The sequence below is a fragment of the Apteryx rowi genome, unplaced genomic scaffold, assembly GCF_003343035.1.
Source record: "Apteryx rowi isolate R43461 unplaced genomic scaffold, aptRow1 scaffold_531, whole genome shotgun sequence".
Classification (NCBI taxonomy): domain Eukaryota; kingdom Metazoa; phylum Chordata; class Aves; order Apterygiformes; family Apterygidae; genus Apteryx; species Apteryx rowi.
In genome coordinates this window covers 1-23,771 of record NW_020450796.1, presented here as the reverse complement: position 1 = coordinate 23,771, position 23,771 = coordinate 1, and the positions used below count along the sequence as shown (strand labels likewise).

Below are 23,771 nucleotides of genomic sequence, written 5' to 3'. Positions count from 1 at the left end.
GCGCGCGGCCCCCCTGGGGCCGGGGCTAGCCGTGCGCGCGGCGTCCGGGGTGGCTTTGGCCGTGCCAGGGGAGCCCGGGGCCCCCGGGCCCTGCGGTGCTGGTGCTCTGGGGGATGGGAGCTCTGGGGTGCTGGGCCCTGGTGCCCGGGGTGCTGGGTGCCCGGGGTGTCCAGGGTGCTGGGTGATCAGGGTTTCTGGGGTGCCCGGGGTGTCCAGGGTGCTGGGTGCCCGGGGTGCTGGGCCCTGGTGCCCAGGGTGTCCAGGGTGCTGGGTGCCTGGGGTGCTGGGCCCTGGTGCCCAGGGTTTCTGGGGTGCTGGGTGCCCGGGGTGCTGGGGCCTGCTCTCTGGGGTACTCAGGTCACCGGGGACCCTAGGGTGCTGGGGTTCTGCTGTCCTGGTTGTCTGGGGGACTGGAGGTTGGTGCTAGACTACCCACAGTGCTGGGGGCTCAGGGGTGTTGGGGCTGAGGTATTGCAGGTGACCAGGGTGCTGGGGGCCCTCGTGCCCGAGGTCTCTGGGGTCTCTAGCATCCTGTTGTCTGGGGTGCTGGGGGCCCCAGCGTCCAAGGCATCTGGGGTGGTGGGTGCGATGTGCAGGGAGGCCTAGTGTTTAAGGTGTGAGCGCCTGGGGTGCCTGACATCTGCGGTGCCCAGTGCTGGGTGTCCTGTTCCATCAGCAGCTGTCTTGTCTCGCAGCATCCCGGTGCCTGTCCCTGCCTGACACTGGCGCGATCATGGCCGGGGCCCAGGGCTGCAGCGAGGGCAAGATCGCAGGGCTGTATGACTTGGAGCGCACGCTGGGCAAGGGCCACTTTGCCGTGGTGAAGCTCGCCCGCCATGTCTTCACGGGACAGCGGGTGGCTGTGAAGGTGATCGACAAGAGCAAGCTGGCAGGCGAGGCGGCGGGGCAGCTTCTGCAGGAGGTGCGCTGCATGAAGCTGGTGCAGCACCCCAACGTGGTGCGCCTCTACGAGGTCATTGACACCCACTCCAAACTCTACCTCATCCTGGAGCTGGGTGACGGCGGTGACATGTTTGACCACATCATGCGGCACGAGGGTGGCCTGGCTGAGGGACGCGCCAAGCACTACTTTGCGCAGATCGTCCATGCCATCTCCTACTGCCACAAGCTACATGTGGTGCACCGTGACCTCAAGCCTGAGAATGTGGTCTTCTTCCAGGAGCAGGGGGTAGTTAAACTCACGGACTTTGGCTTCAGCAACCGATTCCAGCCTGGCAAGATGCTCACCACTAGCTGTGGCTCTCTGGCATACTCGGCACCTGAGATCCTGCTTGGAGATGAGTACGATGCACCGGCTGTTGGTAAGGGTGCAGCATGTGCCCATGTGTGATGGGAGCTGGCATTCGCCCTGGAGTTGTGCCTTTCTCGTGTGTGTGTGTGTGTGTGCGCGCGTGTGTGCATTTGCTCCTGTGTTAGCAGATGGGCTGTGACACGTAGATGCACTTGCTTGCTTGCACATAGTCTTCCTCTGCTTTTGCTGTCCTCTGCCTGGAGTCTGGCACTGCCAGTCTGGTGTCTGCGTACCTTGCAGCCTCAGGTTCCCTCTTGACTACATGCACTGGTGTAGCCTGATGATGAACAGGAGCTAGGAGTATCCAGACATCCGGTGCAGGTGGCACCACTAACCTTCCAGGGAAGAATCATGTGCCAGGGGGGCTAAAACTGCTCAGCCCTGCCCTTGCCACTGGAGTAGAAGGTTTTGCAGGGTGACTCTTCCTACTTAGACCTTCCCTGGAGAGCAGAACTCTTGGTAGGAAAAAGGCTGTAAATCTGCTGTAGTGTCCTCGAAGTGGGTACTACTGGGGTGTCAGTCAGGAGGAGCAGTTCTAGAAAGCAACTGATGGAAAAACAACACCAGTGGGGTTTTTTTTGTTTGTTTTGTTTTGTTTTGTTTTGAGGTGTGATGCTGGAATGAAACCTGCTTGGGATACTGCTGTTTCTGAGGAGCTCAGAAAGTTTCCTCTGCTCCAGCCCTGCCCAGGGAGCATTTCTTCTCCATGGCTGGAGGCCAGCTGGGCTTCTTGCCCTGTGTTGTGGTGCTCTGGGTGGGGTGCTATTCCTCTCCCAGCCTGCCCAACTCTCCTGCCACAACACGAGTGGGGCTGCAGGGTCTGGAGGCACTGAGGAGAGTGTCTTTGCGAAAGGCCTCATGATGCTGGGGCACAGGGAGCCAGGCAGGCAGAGGCATGGTGCCGTGAGGCCCTGCTGGGACAGATGGGACGTGGGAGGGAAGGCTGGGCATGATGGGATCAGGGCCAGTTCTGCTGGAATTTGGGGCATGAGGATTTAGGAAAAAAAAAAACAAAAACACTGGGAGTCCTTAAGGAAAAAGTTCAGTTTCAGCATTGTGAAAGACGACTCCTAAACTGAAAACTGCTATGGCTTAAAAGAGAAGGTAAAAGCATAAACTCATAGCTCTGCAAAAGCAAATAAAGCGAGGAAAACCGATGCAGATACAGAATTATAAAATGCAGGTACTTGACTTAAGAAGCTAAAAGTATTAATGAAAGCCCCTGGGCCTGTCTTCAGGATTTAAAAAAAAAAAGTCTGGCACTGGTATAGGTTGGCTGTAAGGGCACGGAGTTGCACACTGTGCATGAGCAGCAAGTTGCCCTAGGCTGGAGAAGAAGCGACAGCAAAACACATCCTGTTTGTGCAGGCATGGAGGGTGTTAAGACGGGACAACTGAGCTGAATTGCTTAGTCCTGCCTGGTGGTAAAAGGGGCAGGATTACAGAGCCATTGCTGTCTGGTTTCACCAGGTTTGGAGCTTGGACAAAGCTGCAGCTCTGAAAGGGTAGAGAGCAGAGAGCTGCCTCTGCCCAGGCTAGCCATGGAGAGGTGGTACAGCGAATGTACCCAGCACAAAATGGTTTAAGGATAACTGTGTCCAGAAGAGACTTCTGGAAGGCGTTTAAAAAAAACCTGAGCCAAACAGCTCTGTTCAAAATTAGAGCGGCTAGGATTAAAGGGCTAGAAGGGGGGGAGAGCTGATGGGCTCTCATCCTAGAGGCAGCATTCCCAAACATGTCCCTTTGGAATCTGAATGGAGCTGGCCTAGGAGCTCCCCTGGGCGGAGGTGAAACTGCAAGATGATGTAAAAACGTATGGGTGTGTATGCAGAACCGCATCCCTATGCAAAGGGAGTTCCTGTTCCTCCTTGCTCACACAGTGCTGGAGGGAAGCTCCCCAGAGAGACTGGAGCAGGGATAAGTACTGTTAATGGGGAGGGAAGAGAGCAGGGAGCTTTGTGTGAGGCGCACGCGTGCGCGCGCACACACACACACACACGCATATATAGATATATATTGCATTCATATATTCCAGTCACAAGGGAGACATGTGCAGATGAATGCTCCTGTTGAGCATTGAGTGCTGCAACTGGCATCTGTCCTGATTTTGTCCCTGTCCCCAGAGGGTGAGCAGCAGCTGTGCTGGAGGGTGGTGACCTGGTCTGGGATGGTGTCCATGCAGCTGTATTTATCCTGGAGAGCCAGATCACAGCTGCCTGCCCAAAAGCTGAGAGAGGCTGGAGGGGCAGTTTGTCGTGCAAGATCAACCTTTGCTGACAGTGCTGGGTCCAGGGGAGGGGCCACAGGATACGAGGGCTTCAGGCAGGGCTAGCCCTGCACAGCACTGGCCCATGGGCAAGATGTAGAGCACCATAAAACAGTCTCTGTCTTTCAGAGGCCTGGACTCCCAGACTCAAGATCATCTCTGGAGGGCTCCTGGGAACCATCCCTCCCCATGCATGTCCAGGGTGGTCCCTTTCAGAGCAGGAACATCTCCTTCACTCTTGTGTCAGGTTGTTGTCAGGTACTGGCATGGCCTGGCTGTTAGATGCTTGCCCCCAGCAGCAAGCACCTTTCCTGTGTGGCACAGCCATCTGCAAGCCCTGCAAGGCTGTGCAGGCACAGCTTAGGGCACCTTCTCCATCAGGAGAGATGGACAGAGCCCTGCTCCCTCCTCTAGCAGTCCTGGCATGCCGCCTTCCTGTCCCTCCAGCAGTGTCCAAAGCCCAGCCTCTGTGGGGCCATGGGCAGGAGAAGGGTGTGAGAGCATCCGTTGCTCCCTGGCCTCCCATTGTCATGGCAGGAAGGACTTTTCCTTTTCCTGTGGCCACCATCCTGCTAAGCCAGGGCACTCCTGTGGGCTGTGCCCTGTCCTGCTCTAGCACCCTGAACACTGTAGACTGGGGCTGTACTGGAGCCCCTGGCTGTGCCATGAGATGGTAGGGTGAGAAATGGTGTTGCTGGGCTGGCCTGAGCCCCCAGGTCTGCTGCTTTCCTCCTCTTTGGCTGGGCCTGGTGAAGATTTGTGTAAGCACCAGGGTGTTCATCCTTGCCCTCCACCCCCCTGCACTGGGCTGTTTCCCAGAGGTGTTTCCTGGGGCCCTGTGCTTGGAGGGCTGTTTGTGAGCAGTGGGATTTCAAGAGCAGCTGCCAGCACAGGAAGCGCCTGTCACATGCCAGGTTATTTATAGTTGGCAGGGGAGTGAGCATGAAGGCTGTTCCTCTCCAAGGGCTGCTTGTGGACTGCAGGGCCCTTGGGCACCAGTGCTTTTTGCACTGGACCTCTGGCAGCCTATACCCTTGTCTTGACTGCACCACAGGGCAACTGCCACTGCTTGAGCCTCAGACCCCAGAGGTGTGCCCAGCACACCCGTGAGCAGTGCCCCTCCTAGTTGCTCCATCCATTCCTGCAGGCTGCTGTGCCCCGTTCTGCTGCCTGCCTGTGCAAATAGCAAATGCCCCTGTGCCGAGTGTGACCTGGAAAGCTGCCTGAAGCCACTCACATGAGTGACTTAACCTCAGCAACCCTGTCACTGGATGGCAGCCACTCTGGAGCACAGCTCCCTGGCCCTTCTCTTTGCAGGGTGCTTCTTGCCCCAGGGGTCCTTTCCCCTCATGTCCCAGTTCCTGGGCCCAAGTTCTGCTCTTGAGCTGAGTGAATGACCAAGCACGTGGTTTGAGGTCTCGGAAGCTGACTAGCAAAAGGATGGGCCCTTGTGCATTAGTGACTATCTGTGATGCTTTAGCTTCCCTGCCAAATCCCTTGGCCCTTTTCAGTGATCATCGGGATGCCGTCCTGTGCTCTCCTGGTCTGGGGCTGTAAGGGGAGTTGGGCAATGGGTATGAAACTGAGATGCTCTGACATCCCACAGCATATCAAAGAAAAGCTGGGGCACTTGCATGTTTGTGTATGAAACAACCCAAGTGGTTTAATGCTTCTGCTGCTTGGGGAGATGTGGTTGCTGACTGTATGTGGTTGTACAAAACAGATTGTACCTACTTGAACTCCTGCTGTAACTGTGGGTGGGCATGTAACTGTGAGGGACAAGTAACTGTGTCTCGACCACAAGCAGTGACAGCTCTAGGGGAAGTGCCTGCACTCTCTGTTCCAGTCCCTGTGCTGTGCTGATGTCCTGCCCAGGGCAGGAGTGTGCCTGCTGCATTTGCGTAGCACCCTTCCCCATGCTTGCGTGGAATACGTGCATGGACTGTCCCTTAAGCCCCACATTTGCCGAGAGGGCCCTGGCCTTCAGACAAAAACGTGCTTGTTTTTGTGCCCACTGATGGATCTGGCCCTGTATCATGTAGTACCCATATGTCCTCTCTTGCATGTGAAAGGCCAACACACCTGGGCGTTTGCATCTGTGGGATGACACATGCTCCTCTGTACATGAATATTGCATGCTGCTTCCTGCATACCATGTGCAAGCAGATGTGTGCACGCCCAGTCACACAGAAATACGCAGAAATGGCTACCCTACCCCTGGGCTTTAGTAGGAAGCTTTCACCCACATTTGGGAATGTGCACCAGAAGCCCCAGTCCCTCAGTGTGGCTTGTTGGGGCTGTACCCTGCCTGTACACTGTGTCCCTGCTGCTTCCGCTATGTGTAGCTAGGCCTGCCTTCGGTTGGAGCCTTTCCAAAGCGCATTCGTGCATTAAGACCCCAAGCACAGCCTAACTGCTGCCCTGTGGGATTCGGGGTCACACAATCCATGTTCCCATCTGTGCAATCCCCATGGTGTCCCTGTGTCAGTAAAGGGCACAGCTGAGTTGATCTGAGTAATTGCAGGTGACCTAAAATGGTGGCATGGGTCAGTGACAAGGAGGTGGATAGAGCATGTGGCAGTGGCTCAGGACTGGTCTCCATGTCCCTGCCTATGAAATGAGGATAACAACACAACCTCTTTTGTGAAGTGCCTTGAGACTGGCTCAGATTAGGGGATTGGGAAGGTCCTTCCCCCCCACCTTGGTGGGGCTGTAGTCCTGCTGTCTGTGGGGTAGGACCTGGGAGCCATCACCCCTGGGGAGCAACCTTGCAAGGGCCATTCCTGCCTGTGTTCTCTGCTCCGTTATTACCTGTTGGATCAGTACTGAGGGCAGATGCAGCAGGCATCCCCTCTAAAGGGCCCTGGTGTTTGAGCTCTCTCCTGCGCAGTGGAGGATGCAGTCTGAACACCTTCAGGTGCCAAGACTTGGCCCAGACCTGCTCTCCTGGAGAGTATGGGATCTCTGCATGAGCACAGACCTCGTTTCTGCTCTCACACTCTGCAGCCCCTATGGACACTAAGTGCTCAACAAAACCTGTGGAGCTGCTCCCCCCCAGGGCAATGCCAAAGGTCTGGGCTTTCCTTGTAGGTTCTCAAACCCAGCCTGGCAGCTGTGGCTGCATTGATCTTCTCAGAGGGGTTGCTGAGCTGCATCCTTCTCTTCCTCTTGCAGACATCTGGAGCTTGGGTGTCATCCTCTACATGCTGGTGTGTGGCCACCCACCCTTCCAGGAGGCCAACGACAGCGAGACGCTCACCATGATCATGGACTGTCGCTACACTGTCCCACCACACGTGTCAGCACAGTGCTCTGAGTACGCACCTCTCCCCACCCAATCCCCCCCTCACCGGCATGTTGGGCCTCCTGGCCCTAGTACAGCATGCTGCAGGTGGACACCCATCGGTGCTGCCTGACTCACTGCCCTTGTGGGTGGGTGCCCCATCCACGAAGGGGTGGGGATATTTGGAGGCTGGGTGGGCAATAAGCTGTGGTCTTGCAGCAGCTCTGGGGTGAGTGCTATCTGGTCTCAGATCGCAGCTGTGCTGGGTTGTGTTTTGCAGCCCTATGCATACACTCTACTGCTGGATTTGACACATGCCTTCTCCTGGCAGTCTCATCTCCAGGATGCTGCAGCGGGACCCCAAGCAGCGTGCCTCCCTGGAGCAGATTGAGAGCCACGCATGGCTGCAGGGGGTGGACCCGTCCCCCGCCAGCCACTCCCTGCTGCCCCTCACGTCACACAAGCGGGTGTCCAAGGAGGAGCATGACATCATCATCCAGGCCATGACATGTGGGAACATTGCAGACCGGGACACCATCCAGGAGTGAGTGATGGGGTGTGTCCCCACATGTGCAGTCAGTGTTGTCTGGCTGTCAGGTGGGAGGGAGCAGAGGGGATACTGAGGCAGGACTCCCTAAAGAAGAGCTCCTGAGGCTTGGGGGGCTGGGGGATGGTCCCTCCAAGCACATCTCCTGGGTAATGCATGGCTAGCAGCACTCCTTCATGCACTGATGTGGGTGCTGGGCTTGTCTCTCCCTTTCCTCCCCTCCCTGCCACATCCCCTAGGGCTCTCGAGGCTGACCGCTACAACCACATCACGGCTACGTACTTCCTGCTGGCGGAGAGGATGCTGAGGGAGAAGCAGGGCCACCGTCTAAGCCTTGTCTACAACCTGGCCAAGCAGGTCCAGAGCAGGTGAGCCCTGCTACTCCAGATCCCCATGCCCGGTGCCCCTGCCAACCTCATACTGGGCCCTCCAGTCCCACAGGCCAGAGCAGGCAATGGCCAGCCCTGGCACACTGCCCACAGCCCAGACTGAGCACATTCTGCAGGTGCAGGGTGGAGAAAATGGTCCCCACAGGATACCAGGATGCCCATGTAGCCCCCACACAGGGTCCCTGCTGGCCCCACGTCCCTGTTCATGCCTCAGACCTCACTGTTCCCCTGCGTCAGTGCATGGCCATGCTCCAGGCTGGACTCTGACTCTTCCATTCCCCCTATCTCTCAGGACCAACTTGTCGGACACTTTCAGCCCCATGGGCAGAACCAGCGACCTTTCACCGTTCACAGAGGTGCCAACCAGCCTCACCGCAGGTCCCAGCCCCCAGCCGCCCTCCCTGCACATCAGGGGCAATGATGGAGATATCAGCCATGGAAGCAGGCAGCACGCTCGAGCACTGCTGAAGGCCCCCGTCATCGAGACAACTATTACCAAGAGTGCCCCGGCCCTGCAGCAGATCTGCGAGGAAGAGGAGGAAGATGAGGAGGAGGAGAGGAAACCCAGTGTGACTGAAAGGAAAAGTAGCTCATTGAACCAGGAGCAGATGCGAGACTTCCTGCACTCCAGGGCCTGCCGGTTGTCATGCCATGGGGAGGCACTGGGCTCAGGGGCAGAACCAGCTGCATGGCGTGAGGTGGGGGGCTGGGGCATGTGCCAGCCGGTGACAGATGCTCGGGGATGTGCTGCCTGGGATGGGAAGGGTGGGATCAGAGAAGGACATGAAGAGCTCAGGGCTGGCAGGTTCTCCCTGGAGATGCGGGGTGATGGAGCAGCAGGCAAAGCTGAGCCCACTGTGAAGAAGGAAGATGCTGAGCACAGGAACGCTTGGGCAGAGGCCCCCAAGGAAATGGGTGCTGTCCTGTCACCCAAGAGCTGTGAAAACCCTGGCGCTGGGGTCCCTCAGGCCCAGGGGGCAGAGACAACCTCCACTGCCCTGTTGGGCTCACTGGGGCCCGCAGACAAGTCCCAAGGGCCCCAGGCACCCACCATACCTTGCAGTCAAGCCAAGCCAGTGGCAGAGAGCTCCATCCCTGGCCCTGGGGGCACTGAGGCAGGTGCAGAGAATGTGATAAAGCTGGACCCAGGTAAAAACAAGAGTGCCAGCCTCAGAGACAGGATCCTGCAGTTTCCACTGTGTGAGAAAGCCCTGGCCTTCAAAATCCGGCCCAGCTCCAAGGAGAGCCTCCTGTCCCTGGGGCAGTTCAACTGTTGCCATGTGATTTAGGCCCAGGCTCAGGTTGTGAGGGAACCACCCCATTGCTGAGGATGTGAGTGTGGCTCCATGGCTGGGGTGCTGGCAGGCACGCACAGGGCTGAGAGCCTTCATGCTGCTTCAACCCTGCTCCCCTCTGTTTCATCCTTCCTTTGCCCCACAGAGCAGAGGCTGAGGGACTGGGGATGGGCATGCTACCCCTCCCATGTGGCCCTGCTCCACCTGCTTTGCCACCCCTTCCTGCAGTCCCCAACCTACCTGCTCTGTGCCACCTCCCACTGGCACCCAGGGCCTAGCACCCACCTTGGGTACCTGCAGCTGCTCCTTACAGGCTGGCTGGGCACCAAGCAGGAGGTAAGCTGGGACAGAGCATCCCCAGGGCACCCATCATGGCCAGAGGGAGCTGTCACCCTCTCTGGGTCATTGGGACAGCCCCCAATGCCCGGCAGAAAGCCAAACTTCCTCCATCTGGGCTAGAAATGAGGTTTGTGGTTGTTGTGCAGCTGGCAAATGCTGGTGCTACCCCTTTCCTTCCTACCCCTGGGCCCACCCCACACCAGGGTGGGGTTCCCTCCCTGCACAGGTTGGCATGCCCTGAAATGCCAGGGGTGAAGGGCTGCTTGGACATCTCCAGGGCCTAGCTGGCCACCAGTCCACCACTGGCTGGGGGATGGGGAGGCAGATGAACAACAACACATTTTTTAACTACTAGAAATAATTTTTTTAAATAGTCTATTTTAATGTAATTCAACAGAGATTGCTATATCCCCCTACCCATATCTGAGCACTCCCGGGATGGGGGTCCTGCCCCCAGCCCAGCAGCATGCGTGGCCCCAGGGCCAGGCTGTCTAGTCAGGCCACCCCCTTCCCAGGGGATGGCTCTGAGGCAATCACTTCTCCATCTGCAGTCCTCCCTGCCACCCTCCCCTGGGCTGGATGTGGGCACAAGCTGGGGCCAGGCACAGGCCTGCCCCATGTGTGCGCCCAATTGAATGCTGTCCTGCAGGCCTCCCTACACAGATAAGCTTTCTATTTATTATCTCTTTGTTTTCTTGCTGGCAAGAAATGAATAGTGACCAATGTGTGAGACAGAGTTCAGGCTGAGCTCTGTGTAGCATGCACTGAACGGATCAGAGCCGCTGGAAAGCAAAGTTCATCAGTCCAATAAAATGAGCTCTTGATTTCAAAGTAGTTGCTGTGTCTTGTCACTGGTCCCTGAGAAGCAAAACTGTTGCCATCCCATAGCCATTCCGTGGGGCAGGGCACCAGGGCTGGATGCTGTCCATGCAGGATACTGTGGAGCATCTGCCCAAGCCAAGTCCCTTGATCCTGGCAGAGCAGGGATTTTGAACGGGATCAAAGCAAATGGAGAAAGACAGTGCATAGCTCCCAGTAATATCTCTCCCCATCACCACTCTCCTACCTCAGCCCCAAAAGCCTTCCCTTGCTAGTCCTTGGCAGACGCTTGTTTCCCCAGCTCAGGGTGTCCTGCTGTATGTCCTTCTGATACTGCAAGGATGGGCAGGGATGTGGGACCATATCCTTCTTCTGGGCAACATCCCCTGTCTGTGCCTCTCTCTGCATCTGTTTCACAACAGGCTCTCTCCTGGGAGGGTGCAAGTGATGTATACACAGCCCACGGCCCTGACAAAGTCCTAGGCCTGCACGGTAGTGAGAGCTGCCCACCCCCGCTTCCCCTGGGAAGCCTGGGTTTCTCTAGCAGACAGCAGTAGGACCTAGAGATTGGAGCAGGGGTGGGAGGGTCCTGGGTAGCTGAGCTCTTCTGGTGGTGGGAAGGCAGTGAGGCCTCGCGGCTAGAACTGGGGTGGGGGTAGCCCATCAGCCAGGCTCCCTGGGATGGGTGCAGGGACTGGAGCCCCTCTTCTCTCCCTGCCAAAACTCTGGGATGAGCACAGGAGTGGAGGGAGCTAGAGGGGAGCAGTGCACAAAGGCAGAGGACAGGGAAGGACAAGAGAGTGGAACGGAGTTTTCTTCTCTCTCCTGTTCATGCCCTGGCCCCAGGTGTCTCCTGGGTTTCTGTCTGTGGAGGGACAAGCAAGACAGACTTTTCCACAAAGCTCTTCCTCCCCTGAGCCCTATGTATGGAGGAGCCTGACAGGCTGATCCGGTGTCGCTGGCTCAGCCAAAAGGTGATGCTGATCCCTGCATTCCCACCTGTGGCTCCCTCTTCCTCTCCTTCTGCCTGGGAGGGTGCTGCCTGCCCTGGGACTGCGCAGGGATAGCCTCACTCCATTTCTGGAGTGCTCCTGCACTGAGGGAGGAATAACTCCAGGCACCAGTACAGGCTGGGGGCTGACCTGCTGGAAAGCAGCTCTGCGGAGAAGGACCTGGGAGTGCTGGTGGACAACAAGTTCAGCATGAGGCAGCAAGGTGCCCTTGTGGCCAAGAGGGCCAATGGTATCCTGGGGTGCATCAGGAAGAGTGTTGCCAGCAGGTGGAGGGAGGTGATTCTCCCCCTCTACTCAGCCCTGCTGAGGCCACATCTGGAGTACTGCGTCCAGTTCTGGGCTCCCCAGTACAAGAGGGATGTGGCACTACTGGAGCAAGTCCAGCGAAGGGCTATGAAGATGATTAGGGGACTGGAGCATCTCTCTTATGAGGAAAGGCTGAGAGAGCTGGGCCTGTTTAGCCTGGAGAAGAGAAGGCCGAGAGGGGATCTATCAATGTGTACAAATATCTGAAGGGAGGGTGTCAAGAGGATGGAGCCAGGCTCTTTTCAGTGGTGCCCAGCAACAGGACACGAGGCAATGGGCACAAACTGAAACACAGACAGTTCCATCTGAACATGAGGAAAAACTTCTTCACTGTGAGGGTGACAGAGCACTGGCACAGGTTGCCCAGAGAGGTTGTGGAGTCTCCTTCTCTGGAGATATTCAAAACCCACCTGGACGCAATCCTGTGCGACGTGCTCTAGGTGACCCTGCTTGAGCAGGGGGGTTGGACTAGATGATCTCCTGAGATCCCTTCCAACCTCAACCGTTCTGTGATTCTGTGATTCTATGATTTCCCTTCCTGGGGGGGGGGGGTGGAATTACAGCATTTTTTCTTTGGCCTGGGCCTACTCTATTTTCCAAAAACCAGGAGAAGAAAATGTCCAAAGGCTGGAGGTAGCTGGGGGCAGCGGTGGGGGATGACAGCAGCGGCATTATCGAGGGAGTGGGAAGGATGCAACTGGGGCTGGGGAACAGCAGCTGCTTGGGGTCACTGTGCCACTCAAGCCATTGCCCTGATTGCACACAGCAGTAGTAGTCTGGGGGGCTCCTGGCAGGTAGCAGCAGGGCCAGAGAGATTGATGGGGGCTTGGATTTTCCTGCTTTGTGAAAAGTAATGCCTGAAATGAAGCAGTAGAGTCCAGCAGACAAGACTGGGTGCCCATGGGCCTGTTCTGTCTCTTTCTGCATTGGGACATGTGCTTTTTATGGGATGGGGAGCATCCATGGCCTGGAAACAATGTCCTCATCTCCATGGTGAGTTTGTTCAGCCCCCAGCTGCGGGGCTAGCAAGGCTTTCCTTGTGCAGGGCAAGGTTTGGGAGCACCAAGAGGAGATCAAATGACTGGCTGTGTTGGTGTAAGGAGTCTCCCAATGGAGCAGACAAGAGTTGGGTTCATGGAGCCTATATCCGCTTCCTCTCTTGGATTTGTAACCCTCCTTTTGATGGGTAGGACAGGTGCATTGTGCATCTTCACAGCAGAAAAATATCCTTCCTGGGCACTGTGGCCATGCATCATAAAAGCAAACAAAAAAGCCCAGCTAGAAACACTCAAGATTGAGAAGTCACTCAAAGTTTCCCTAGACAGTTACCCCTGGCCAGGGCTAACAGTGAGGGAAGGAGCCATGGGGTCAAGAGCAGAGACAGCTGCCTGCCTGCTTAGGGCAAGCACAGAGGAAAAAAGGTTTTCAGGTAGTTTGAAAGCAGACATGCTCTATTTGTACTTTTGAAACTAGGCTGAGTTTTTTCTGTCCTCTTGCATTACCACCACTGGTGGTGGTTTGGAGAAAGCCCTCCCTGCCCTCTGGGTGTACTGCACCTTCACCAGGGGCTGCCCAGATGACTGCGCTCCCCTGAGGTGAGCAACAGAAGCATTGGCATTTGGAGGAGGAGGGGTTATTGGGGACGAATACTCTGGAAGGATCGGTCCAGACCTCTTTCTTGTGCCAAAGCTCCAATCTCTCCATGGAGCAGTTGCAAGGGAAACCCGGGAGATTGGAGCTAATCCCAGCCCTCATCAGTCCTTGCCTGTGAGACAAATTCCAATTGCAGAGAATTACAGAGAACATAGATGCTTGAAGAAGTGAAATCATAGGTAACGAACTCTCATCTGAAAAGTATAAATCTCTTGGCAAATTGTGTATGTGTGTGTATATAAATATATTGTTCCTCCCCTACTCCACCTCCTAGGAACATGGTGAAGCATCATCCTGATGCTCCCTGTAGCTCCTAACTCGCCAGTACTGGGAGCACTTCATCTGAGGTGGGTCAGAGCTGCCTGGCAGAGAGTTGCGATGCTGGCGCTGCCACATGTCGCTGCCATCTCCAGAGCACAGCTTCTCAGGGAAAAAACAGGGAAATCAGGTGCAGGGAAGTATCCCTGTGCGGTCAGCACAAACTCTGTGCATGTTCCCCTCCCCAAGGGCCCTGGAGATCTTGTGCTGCTGGTGGGAGGCCTGGTGATCCCTGTGGCATCTCTCAAGCCCTGGACACTGAGGTGAGGGGTGTTGCAGGGCTAGTGACCGTCAGGTGTGCCCAGGTGGTGAGAAGCAGGAAGGGACTCTCCATGCCCATGGCTAGTTGAGTGCTGGTAGGGATTGGCGGGTGCCAGTACAGACATTGTCTCTGAATTAGTCCATGCAGCAGCTGTGTGTATCTGACTCCCTGCAAAATGCGCTTCATCCCACTCCTGGCTGGGCCCGCAGACAGAAACAGCAGAAGCTACATCCATGGGCCTGTGTAACACAGGGCTCCCAGCTTGCACCCAGGCAATCCAGTGGCTCACAGCCATGCTGGCTGAAGCAGAGGGGCAGATCCAAAGCTGCAAGGGTTAAACAAGTAAGGTTTGCCCGGCCATGTCTAAGGGTGAGTCAGGCAGGAGCTCTTAGCAATAAGGAAGAGTAAATGGGCTTGATCGGCAGTCAGTCTCAAATGCTTCTGAATCAATTAGACACTCTCCCATTCTGGCTCTGGGGCAATACCTATGATCTGCATGGGGTGGGAATGCATGATAACACAGTTCTCCTTCCAGGCATGATAACAGAATCTCCTTCTGCAGACAACACACAGTACCTAGAAAGACGTAGGAAGAGCTTCTGTTAGCTCTTGATGATCCTGCCCTGGATGGGATTTCCAAGGTAACAGCTGTCTGGAATCTCCCTTTTATTCCCAGGAGAAGCAGCCATCTACCACTGCCAGAGAAGCAGCCATCTACCACTGCCCTGACTCACCACAGAATTAACAACAATATTTTATTCTCTGCTGGTACTGCTCCAAACAGAATTTTTAAGATAAGAAACCCTTAACATGTAAACCCATTAACACATGTAAATCTAAAAAGACTCCATAAGAACCAAAGTAATTTTTTTCATACAAATGAGGTCTGCACCTAGCAAGAGAGAGCGGGAGGAAGAAGTAAAAGAAAAGAAGAAAGGAAGGAAAGCAAGCAGGTCCAAGCCCAACACCAGGATCTTGACTACACTCACCACTTCTCACTTTACTCATATGTGAAAGTGAAGCTCTTTCTCTCTCATAATTCTCTCACACTCTTTTTTCCTAATGCTCTCAGAGACATCTATCTTTAGTCAGTCATCCTTGCTGTAAGTTTCTTTCCTCTGAATAATATTTCAGATTCTGGAGGACCCCCTTGCCAGAGGAATTCCTGGGTGATATAGCCTCTGTTTGATTAAATTGGGAGTTGCTAAGTTAACACAGGGCTGACTAAAGACATGATCCTATGTTCGTAGTAGAAATCCTGTTTTACCAGCAACTATTATTAAGGAACCCTATAACAAAATATGCATGCTTGTACATTCATGTTCCTATATTTTATTTCTGTCAATAAGACTCTGAATTTATTAATAACATGATCTGTATGTGTGTCTCATTGGGAATATGGCTACTGGCCTGTGCGCTTGTTACCCTGATGAGATGGAAGGAGCAGACTGGGATTGACCCCTGCACTTGGCCTAGTGATCCCTCATTCCTGGGTGCCCTGGGCTGCAGAGGAGCCTCCAGAGAAGGTGTAAGGGTCTCTGTCTGCCCCAGGAGCTGCACCTCCCTGGAAGGCAAGGGCAGAGTGTTTTCATCTCGCCCCCAGCCTCCCTGTGCCAAACCAAACTGAGCAAGGCTTGCTTCTGATATGTGACTCTGGGTAAGGCTCAGAACAACCACAACCAGTAAGAGGTGCTTGCAGCCAAGTTCTCTTGGGCTCCTTACGCTGGCCCTGGCATGCCTATTCCAGCTCCAGAACAACTGCCCCTCTATCACAGCCCGGCAGGCAAGAGTGGCCTCATGGATAGCACAGCCCTGACTACAGCAGGTGGCGCTGGTGCGTCTCACCAGTCGGCAATCACCTGGGGTGTCTACGGCCTGAAGGACCACACTGCGGAGCTGTGCGGGAATGTAGCGATAAGAAAATGAGATGACACTGCAGAAACTCTCAATTCCGGTAGGACGTTGGGAAAATTAGTGATAAAGAAGTAAAACAAGGGAAYTGTAGGGAATAATGAAACCTGATTAGATAAAAGATAATTCAGCTTGTGATTGGTTTAAACTGCTACTTTCAGGGGGAACAACGGGGAGAACTACAAAAGATTAATGCCATCCTGTATGGGGTGGACCCTGCTCTGGACAGCTGGACAACCCCCAGGACCCCCACCCGGTGAGAAGGAGATACCTGCACAGTGATTCCTCCATGACCAACGGGACATTGAGGGATCGGAATCCATAAGACAGCAACTCCGTTGCGAACCCGAAGGGCATGTAGAATTGTATTTTAATGCTTGGCTATAGCAAATTGGGCTGAAAGACTGCAATGCAGAAGTGAGCAATAAATTATTATAATTGACAGCCATGCTGCACCTGGAGTCCTTGCTCTTTTATGGATCCCCTTAAGTTAGTGAACATCTGAAAGAATCCCGGGTGCAGTGCCATCCTTGGTGCAACGCCACAACCACTGAGCTTCCTCTCTTCCCAAACTGACACCTTCGCCCTGGCAGATTCACAGGACGAAGGAGCCTCCGGCAAGGACACCCACCTACTACATCCAACACGAAGTGCTCACAGCCAAGCTCCCCTGGGCCAGAAGCAAACTCACAGCCAGCATCCAAGCCCTGTGCCTTCTGGTGGCCTGTCAGGTACTCAGGCAGAAGTGACCTCACAAGCACATACCCCCACCACATGCCTGCTGCTGCCCTATGGTCTTAAAGGACAGTAAAAATATTTTCCCCAGCCATGAACATGCTGCTGACCTCATGATCAACTTCCACACCTAACTGCCTGCTGCTGGCTTATCAGGAACTCAAGCAGAAGTCAATACCCAAGCCATTAGCACAGTGCTAGCCTTGCAGAAAGAAGTGACCTCATAGCAACCTTCCCAGCGATGTGCCTCCTTTTAGTAGACCAGATACCGAGACAGAGGTGAGCTCACAATTTTCCCAGCAGTGTGCCTGCTACTGGTCTATCAGATACTGAGAAACAACTGACCTCATAAGCACATTCTCCACTTCAGAGCCTGCTGCTGGCCTAGCAGCTTCTCACACAGAAGGGACTCAAAGACACATTTGCAGCCAGGTGCCTGCTGCAGGCCTTCCAGGTACTCTTTCAGAAGAGACCTCACAAGCAACTTCTACGCCCATCTGCCTGCTGCAGAAACCTGTCTACACACATAGAGCTGACCTCACAGTCTCCTTCACAGTCAAGTGCCTGTCAGTGCCTGCTCCTGTCCAATCAGGTACTCAGGCAGAAGTGACCTCACAATCAACATCCAATTCTTGTTCCTCATCCTGGCCTATCAGGTACTCAGGTAGAAGTGACCTCACAATCAACACCCAAGCCATGTGCCTGCTGCTGCCCTATCAGCTGCTTACAAAAATTGACTTGACAATGCTGATCTTCTTACAAGCTGTCATGGACAGTAGTGACCTCCAACCAACATCCCAGACTGCAAACTCATCCTGGCACTGCAGCTGCTGAGATTGAAGAGACCTGCCACATGGCAAGCTGCATCTTCTCTCCCCTCTGGCAAATATGTCTTCTCTACTGGGAGGCTTCTCCAACTCACGTCATGACCTCTTGAAGTCTGCCTACCCACCCGCAGACTGACAAAAAAAAAAAAAAAAAACAAGAAAGAAAAAAAAAGAGCTCCCAGGCAGCACCTGGTCCTGAAGATCACTCTTGGCAGAACAGCTCTGGAGATCTCACTACGCACACCCCAGCCACATGGCTAGCTACTGAATGACCTCCCTGAGTCACGTTGAGGCCTTGCACTGCTCATAGTGCAGCAAAGCACTCATTAGGTACCATTTACTACCCCAAAAAACATTAGTTCTGCCTAGGTAGTACCTACAACTAGCCTGTGAAACTTGACAATTGGAGAAAGGCCTGCAAGTAATTCTTGGCAACATTTTCTAATAGGATGATTGCATAGGAGGAGCAATTATGAAACTGAAGACAGCACAGCCTCATGTCTGAGTCAGAGTGAGAAGCCTCCTGCAACACAGAAGTCTATTTCCTTCCAAAATGCAGAACAAACCTAGCTAATCCTCTACGCATCAACAAGCATTCTCCTATTTCATGCTTGGACAATTTGAAAAACACAGAAGGACTCGGGCAAGGGCATCTCAATTGGTAAAACCAGCAGAGGTGGAATTTAGCAACTCGTCGTCCTGACCTATGAGTATGGAAATAACAATGGCAAGTGGAGGACTGGCTGTTCATCAAGGCACTTGAGAAGCAAACAGCTCACAGTTACACAGCTGATCTGGATGCATCCTTCAGGATGCTTCCAGGGTCACAGGTCTCTGGCCGAAGCAAGAGGCAAGGAGCAAAAACAACGGCTAGGGCACTGCATGACATATAGGGATAGCCGTGGCTCTCAGACCCACTCTGAAATGCAATTTTCAGAATAAAAGAGAACACTGGGAAGGACACCTCGCGAGGACACAAGCAAGCCAGGTAAACTTTGCCCAGCTCCAAAATGAAGCTCTGAGCAGGACCTGGGGAGCACAGTGGGAGCAGCAGCTCAGGGAAAGGCTTTAAAATGGATCTCAGACCAGCTACATGGGAATAGTGTCCTGCATCCAAAACAACCCCACCAAGTCACCGCAGCTGAGCTAGTCTGGCTTGCAGGTCGGTTCCCCCTCTTTTACAGGTCGCTTTGTCCCGTGGTCACAGCCCCACTAGAACCTTCTGGAGCTCCTGGAGGAAAGCAGCCCCATCCCAGCACCGCTGCCCCCGCCCCAGCGTGAGGCATTTTAACACACCCACAGCCCCCACCAAACCCACTCAAACGCTCCCTCTCTCCTGCTCTTTTCTCTCCTTCTTTTCTCCCTCTCCTATTTCGCTTCTCTTTCACATCTTTTTCTTTTTTTTCCACATGGTGGAATCCGATTGGCTGAAAGACACATCAGCAAATCTGGCCCCGCCCTCCTCTTGCCGGCCAACAGGAGGGCCGCACTGGGGGCGGTGCCATGGAAACCTTGTGGCCACGTGATCAGGCAGGCCCCTTTCTGCCCCCTTCTCCCCCCACCCCCCTCCACCCGGGGGGGGGGGATCACCAGCCGATAGGGCAGCAGCAGGCACATGGCTTGGGTGTTGATTGTGAGGTCACTTCTACCTGAGTACCTGATTGGACAGGAGCAGGCACTGACAGGCACTTGACAGTGAAGGTGACTGTGAGGTCAGCTCTACCTGTGGAGACAGGTTTCTGCAACAGCGCTGTGTCGCAGGAATGGCCGCATTCAGCTGTGCGGAGGTTGACCATTCTTACGGGTCAGCTGCGTGCAGACAAGCTGCCCCACATGGGTTTCCCTTACTCAGACTTTCAGGCTTGGCCTTTTGAGCCCAAGGGCTAGAAATAAAAGGAAATACCCATGGTGGGGCCATCTGGAGGAACCAAAACTGGGATTCTCTAGGCATTCAAAAGTCTGCCCATGGAAGGCTGCATGGGCATGCTGGTGCTAGGTGCCCAGTGCTGGGGGACTGTATCCTGCAAGGTGCTGGGCAGCCCCTGCAGGTGTTGGCCTTGGAGTGTGTTGTGCATTGGGCTGGCACCAATACGGCGCGTGTGCCTGTGCGTGTGTCTGTGCACACACATGCAGGGTTGTACCGGGAGTGCATTCGTGTGTACATGTGCCCCTGCCTACTGCAGTGTGCACATGTGCATACACGTGTGGAGCTGGAGTGGCATGTCTCTGCATGCATGCCAGGCCCCTGCAGTGCGTATGTGTGCACTGCAGTGTGTCTGTGTACACACCCCGGGCGTGAAGCCAGTGGGCCCCTGCTTCTTGTGGTACCTCTGCCTGGAGCTTGCCAGCCCCTGTCAAGGCAGTGCAACCCCCATCACTCCCACTGCCTTGTCCCAGGCTGCTTGCGCCTTTCCTGCACTGCCCTGTCAATGTGCGTCTGTTCTGCACCCTGCAGTACCCAGGCCCCATGGAGTCCAGCCCTACTATGTACCCTGGGGTGCCAGCATCCCTCTGAGATGCTCATGGCCAGGGGAGCAAGGCTGGGCTCTGGAGTCCTTTTGCTTCGGCTTGAAGTGCTTTTAATGTGGTATCGTCTGGGGACCATCTCCCAGCACTAACTGGGCTGCAGAGAAAAGAGACAGGGACAAGTGGGGCTGGACAATCCAAGCTCCAAGCACATCGTTGGGGAGGCAGTGGGACAGCCCAGAGCATCTCCCTGACAACCCTCATGGGCCCAGTGGCTGGGTGACATACCTGTGCTCCTGCCTGGCCTCAGCCACACGGACACCGATGCTTAAGAAACGCAGCTCCACAGTGGCCAGCACTGGGAGGATACGGCCGCAGTGTAGAAGGTAAAGCTGTGCTGATGGGGGGACTGAGCCCTCTTCCTCACCAGACAAGAAAGGGGGAACAAATCTGGCACTGTTCAGTTGCAGGAGAATGAGGTGGCTTGGAGAAAGTTCCTCAAACGGTATCTGATCTTTGTTTATCCAAGAAGCTRCAGGTAGCAAAGCCTCCTCCAGAGACTGCACAGTCCARGTATGTCCTGGTTCTTTAAATGAAGCAGGTGAAGTGTTGCAATTTTCTTTCTCAAAAGAGCTTGTCTCCAAACTGTTTATGAAGTATTTGAGTTAAATTTGTGCAAAGTTGGGAGTGCTCAATGTAAAGCCGTCACCTCAGTGGTGCCTCTTCAGCTGGCCAGGGAGGCTTCCAGAGGAAGCACCAGGCAGGATTCAACTAGCTACAGTAGGGAAAGAACAAGGAGGGAAACACGCACAAGTAAATCCTTCAGGACCTCCTCTCCCCCCAGAAAGACAAAAGTGCAAGCATCCTTCCTTGCAAGGGTACCTGGGGGTATGGACTGGCAAGCCCACCCTTGGAAGACTTGGGGAAGGGAGACCTGCCAGGAGGGTGCTACTGGGCCCCGGGGAGGTAAGGCCTGAAGTAAGCTTCTGCTACTGATCCAGCAACAGGCTTTGTACTGTCCTGCCAGGGTAGCCGGGGAGCCTTCCCAGCTCCAGACAAATGGAGCAGAGAGCAGCACGCTGGGCAGCAGTGGGTTAAACTCGAGGTGGGATTTGGTGAGCTGCTTCCTCCCAGCTAACAATAATACTGTGAGGGGGAGAGGGGATGCACAATGGGCCCTGCAGGGCCTGATAGYGGCCGAGTAACCCTGGCCCYGCAGCTGCAGCAGTGCAGGAGGAAGCCTCCGCGCGTTATCTGCTGGCCCCACACAGCCTCTTTGGCAGCCCTTTTACCGCAGGGACCGAGATGTGCTTCCTCGTGTGCAGCGTGCAGCATGCACCCGGGCCAGGTCCTAGTGCTGTCATGGTAGTCCTGTGCCCCAGCACCCTCCTCTGCTTTTCCCAGCATCGCTGCCACATCAGGCACCCTCAGACAGCACCAGGGCCCCGGACAAGCCCACCTTTCAAGCAATGGAAAGTCTGCTATCCCGCTGGACCCCAGGATTGCAGCTCTGGGAATGATCGCCTGGGGCTCTGAGCCACAGAGGCGCAGTGCTTCCCAGCACAGAGATGCCCGCACCGTGCCCATCCTGCTAGCCCATGCTATGGACAGTGCCCACACCTTGGCAGAATGAAGAGCTGTTCCAGCTGGAAGCAGGTGCAGCCTCGTGTGAGTGGGATTCCAGGTCCTGGCTGAGGTTCCTGCAGCTCTGTCTGCCTGTGCTCCTTGTCCTTCCCCTGCCGGCTGAGGTCTGCTGCATCCAGAGCTGCTGAGACCAGCTGCCCTGGCTACAATGGCTGTTGCTCCTCTTGCCTGCTGGGCTGCATCTCCCAGCACTTCCTCATGTGCTGGCTGTTTCTGACCTTCCTCCCATCTGCTGCTCCACCTCCCATAGAGCTGTGGCAGTCARMTCCATGTCACAGGAGCAGCGCCCTTTTCCCTTCCCAGTCTCTTCTTTCACCTGTCTCTTCCTGGAGCTGGCTTTGCTTTCACAAGGGTTCTGCCACGTGCTGTTCTCCCCACTCATGCATGTGAGGCCACCTCTCTAAGACAGTCTCGCCCTGATCCTCGGGATCCTCGCCCTGGATCCCTGCCCTGGATGGTTCCTCTGGGGCTCCCCGTGTCCTTCCCACTGCAGTCCCAACCCCATGGGCATTTCTGACCCCAGCTCCTGGGGCAACAAGTCTTTGCCAGTGGCTCTTGGGCTGAAGCTGGTGGAAGACCTGGAAAATGGGTCTTTCCTGATGGTAAGATGTTCCCTGAAGTCAGTCCCTGGGCCTTGGAGCAGCACTGGGCTCACCAGAGCAGAGACATATGATTGCTCCTGGATACTCCTGTGGCTCACAGGGCCTGACAGGACAGCCAGAGCTGCTCTGCCTTGTGGGGAGTGATGGAGGGGCTGGCTTGGTTCAGGATGCCAGTGGGGCTTGGGGAGACAGGTCCCGTACAGCCCCCATATGAAGGACCCCTCCGGATGGTGGTCCAGATTTCCCCACATGCTGTACCCAGYATCYGCCCGGGATGGTGACCAAGTTCTGCGGTGCCATCCCCACTGTCTGTCTTTTCCAACAGATGATTGTTTTTCTTGGGACCTTGGTTTCAGTTTCATGCTGTTCTGCAAACCTGTCAGCTCCTCCTGTGTCTGTGGCCCCTCTAGGTCTTGGACCTGGCTGCGAGGAGGCCAGACTCTTGCCATCATCTCTTTGCTGTTCCCCATTATAGGCAGAGGAGCTTTGGAGRTGTGTGCTCCCAGCTACCTTGGGGAACTCTCTGCAGCATCATCTCTTGTTTTTATTTCTGCACTGCAGGTGCAACCATCAGCTGGGAGGGCAAATTCTTTGATTACTTTGGAGCTGGGTCCTCTGCGCAGATGTGCATGTTAGAGGATGGGCAAAACTCCAATCTGCACCCAATCTGGTTGGGTCCAATCTGCATCCAGCCGACAGCTTCAGATTAGAGACATGTTAGGGAGACCCTGCTTTTAGCTGCTAAAAGCAGATGGATCTTGAATCATCCTTGCTCTCTCCCAGCTTGCCTGTGCTTCTACAGAGTGCTAGATGGCCTGATTGAGCTGGCCCTTCAAGTGCCTATKCTGAGTCCTGTGAAAGGATGGTGCATGGGGCTGCACGTGGCAGCAGGCTCTCCAAGGATGCTCTCCAAGGATTGCTGTCTCTCACTGCCACTAAAGCACTGGCACTGCCAGTCATCCTTCCACAACACAACAGGGGCCAGAAAGGGCAGACGTGGATGAAGGAGGAAACTGTGTGCACGCTGAGCAAGAAATCTGTTGCTGTCCTGGAAAGGGAGTGCAGCTGAGTGGAGAGGCCATGAGTATGTGACCAGCCTCAGTGCCCCTCGCCCATCACTGTGGGCCAGGTGAGCACCAAGATCAGACACTGCCCAGAGCTGGGAGATAAGCCCAACACAAAGGGCAAAGCCAGCAAAAGGAAGAAAAGGGAGTGAGCAAGGCAGGAAACATCAGGCAGGAGAGGAAATGGGGAGATAATCAGCTGCATAAAGCACAAACACCCGGAATATGAGCAAAGGAAAAGCAAACACTACTTGGCAAGCATTTGAGCTGGAAGATCTGCCCATCTGGCCTCTTTCTGAGCCTTCCCAGGGAACAGGCGTCCCAGAGCAAGGTGTTTGGGCATCCCTGGCCTCTGAGGTACCATGGCTGGCATAGCCTTTGGAAACTCAGCTCTGGACATGTCCATACTCCCTGGGATGAACCTAGTGTAAGGCTTGGGGAGCAGCTAGCCTAGCTTGGGATGACAAAGCACCCAGAGGTGACTCCCAGTTGGGAGAAAAGGTTTCTGGGTTCCCTGGAAGACATGACAGGGGGCAGAGTCTGGGCAGTGCTGCCTCAGTCTCCTGTTTGCTTGAAAACTGGGACCAACATTGACAGACCTGCTGCCACTGCATGGCAATTAGCCTGCTGCACAGGGAATGTCCAAGTGCCGGAACGGAAGACTCTGCTGGGCTGGGCTTCCTACGGGCCATTGCTCATGGTGCTTCAACACATAGCACC

At 55.0% G+C, this 23,771-nt stretch overlaps 2 protein-coding genes across 2 annotated transcripts in view; one reads left to right on the top strand and one right to left on the bottom strand.

Moving 5' to 3' along the window:
- AGRP (agouti related neuropeptide) overlaps nucleotides 1-21,891 on the bottom strand; it is a 35,148-nt gene extending 13,257 nt beyond the window's left edge. Inside the window, exons 1-2 of the mRNA XM_026080959.1 lie at nucleotides 21,362-21,891; nucleotides 20,030-20,516 (exon numbers count right to left, since the gene is read on the bottom strand). The gene's annotated coding sequence lies outside the window, so the exon portion shown is untranslated. The remainder of the gene's footprint in view (nucleotides 1-20,029; nucleotides 20,517-21,361) is intronic.
- LOC112973287 (SNF-related serine/threonine-protein kinase-like) lies at nucleotides 450-9,276 on the top strand. The gene is made up of 5 exons (XM_026080958.1): nucleotides 450-1,322; nucleotides 6,753-6,894; nucleotides 7,193-7,405; nucleotides 7,648-7,776; nucleotides 8,090-9,276. Exons 1-5 carry the CDS (start codon nucleotides 734-736, stop codon nucleotides 9,084-9,086), a joined length of 2,070 nt encoding a protein of 689 aa, XP_025936743.1. The 5' UTR covers nucleotides 450-733; the 3' UTR covers nucleotides 9,087-9,276.
- Nucleotides 21,892-23,771: the final 1,880 nt, after the last annotated feature.

Coding starts and splice junctions, on each gene's coding strand:
- LOC112973287 (XM_026080958.1), top strand. CDS start 734: ATGGCCGGGGCCCAGGGCTGCAGCGAGGGCAAGATCGCAGGGCTGTAT. Junction 1,323..6,752: donor GTACGATGCACCGGCTGTTG/GTAAGGGTGCAG, acceptor TTCCTCTTGCAG/ACATCTGGAGCTTGGGTGTC. Junction 7,406..7,647: donor GACCGGGACACCATCCAGGA/GTGAGTGATGGG, acceptor CACATCCCCTAG/GGCTCTCGAGGCTGACCGCT.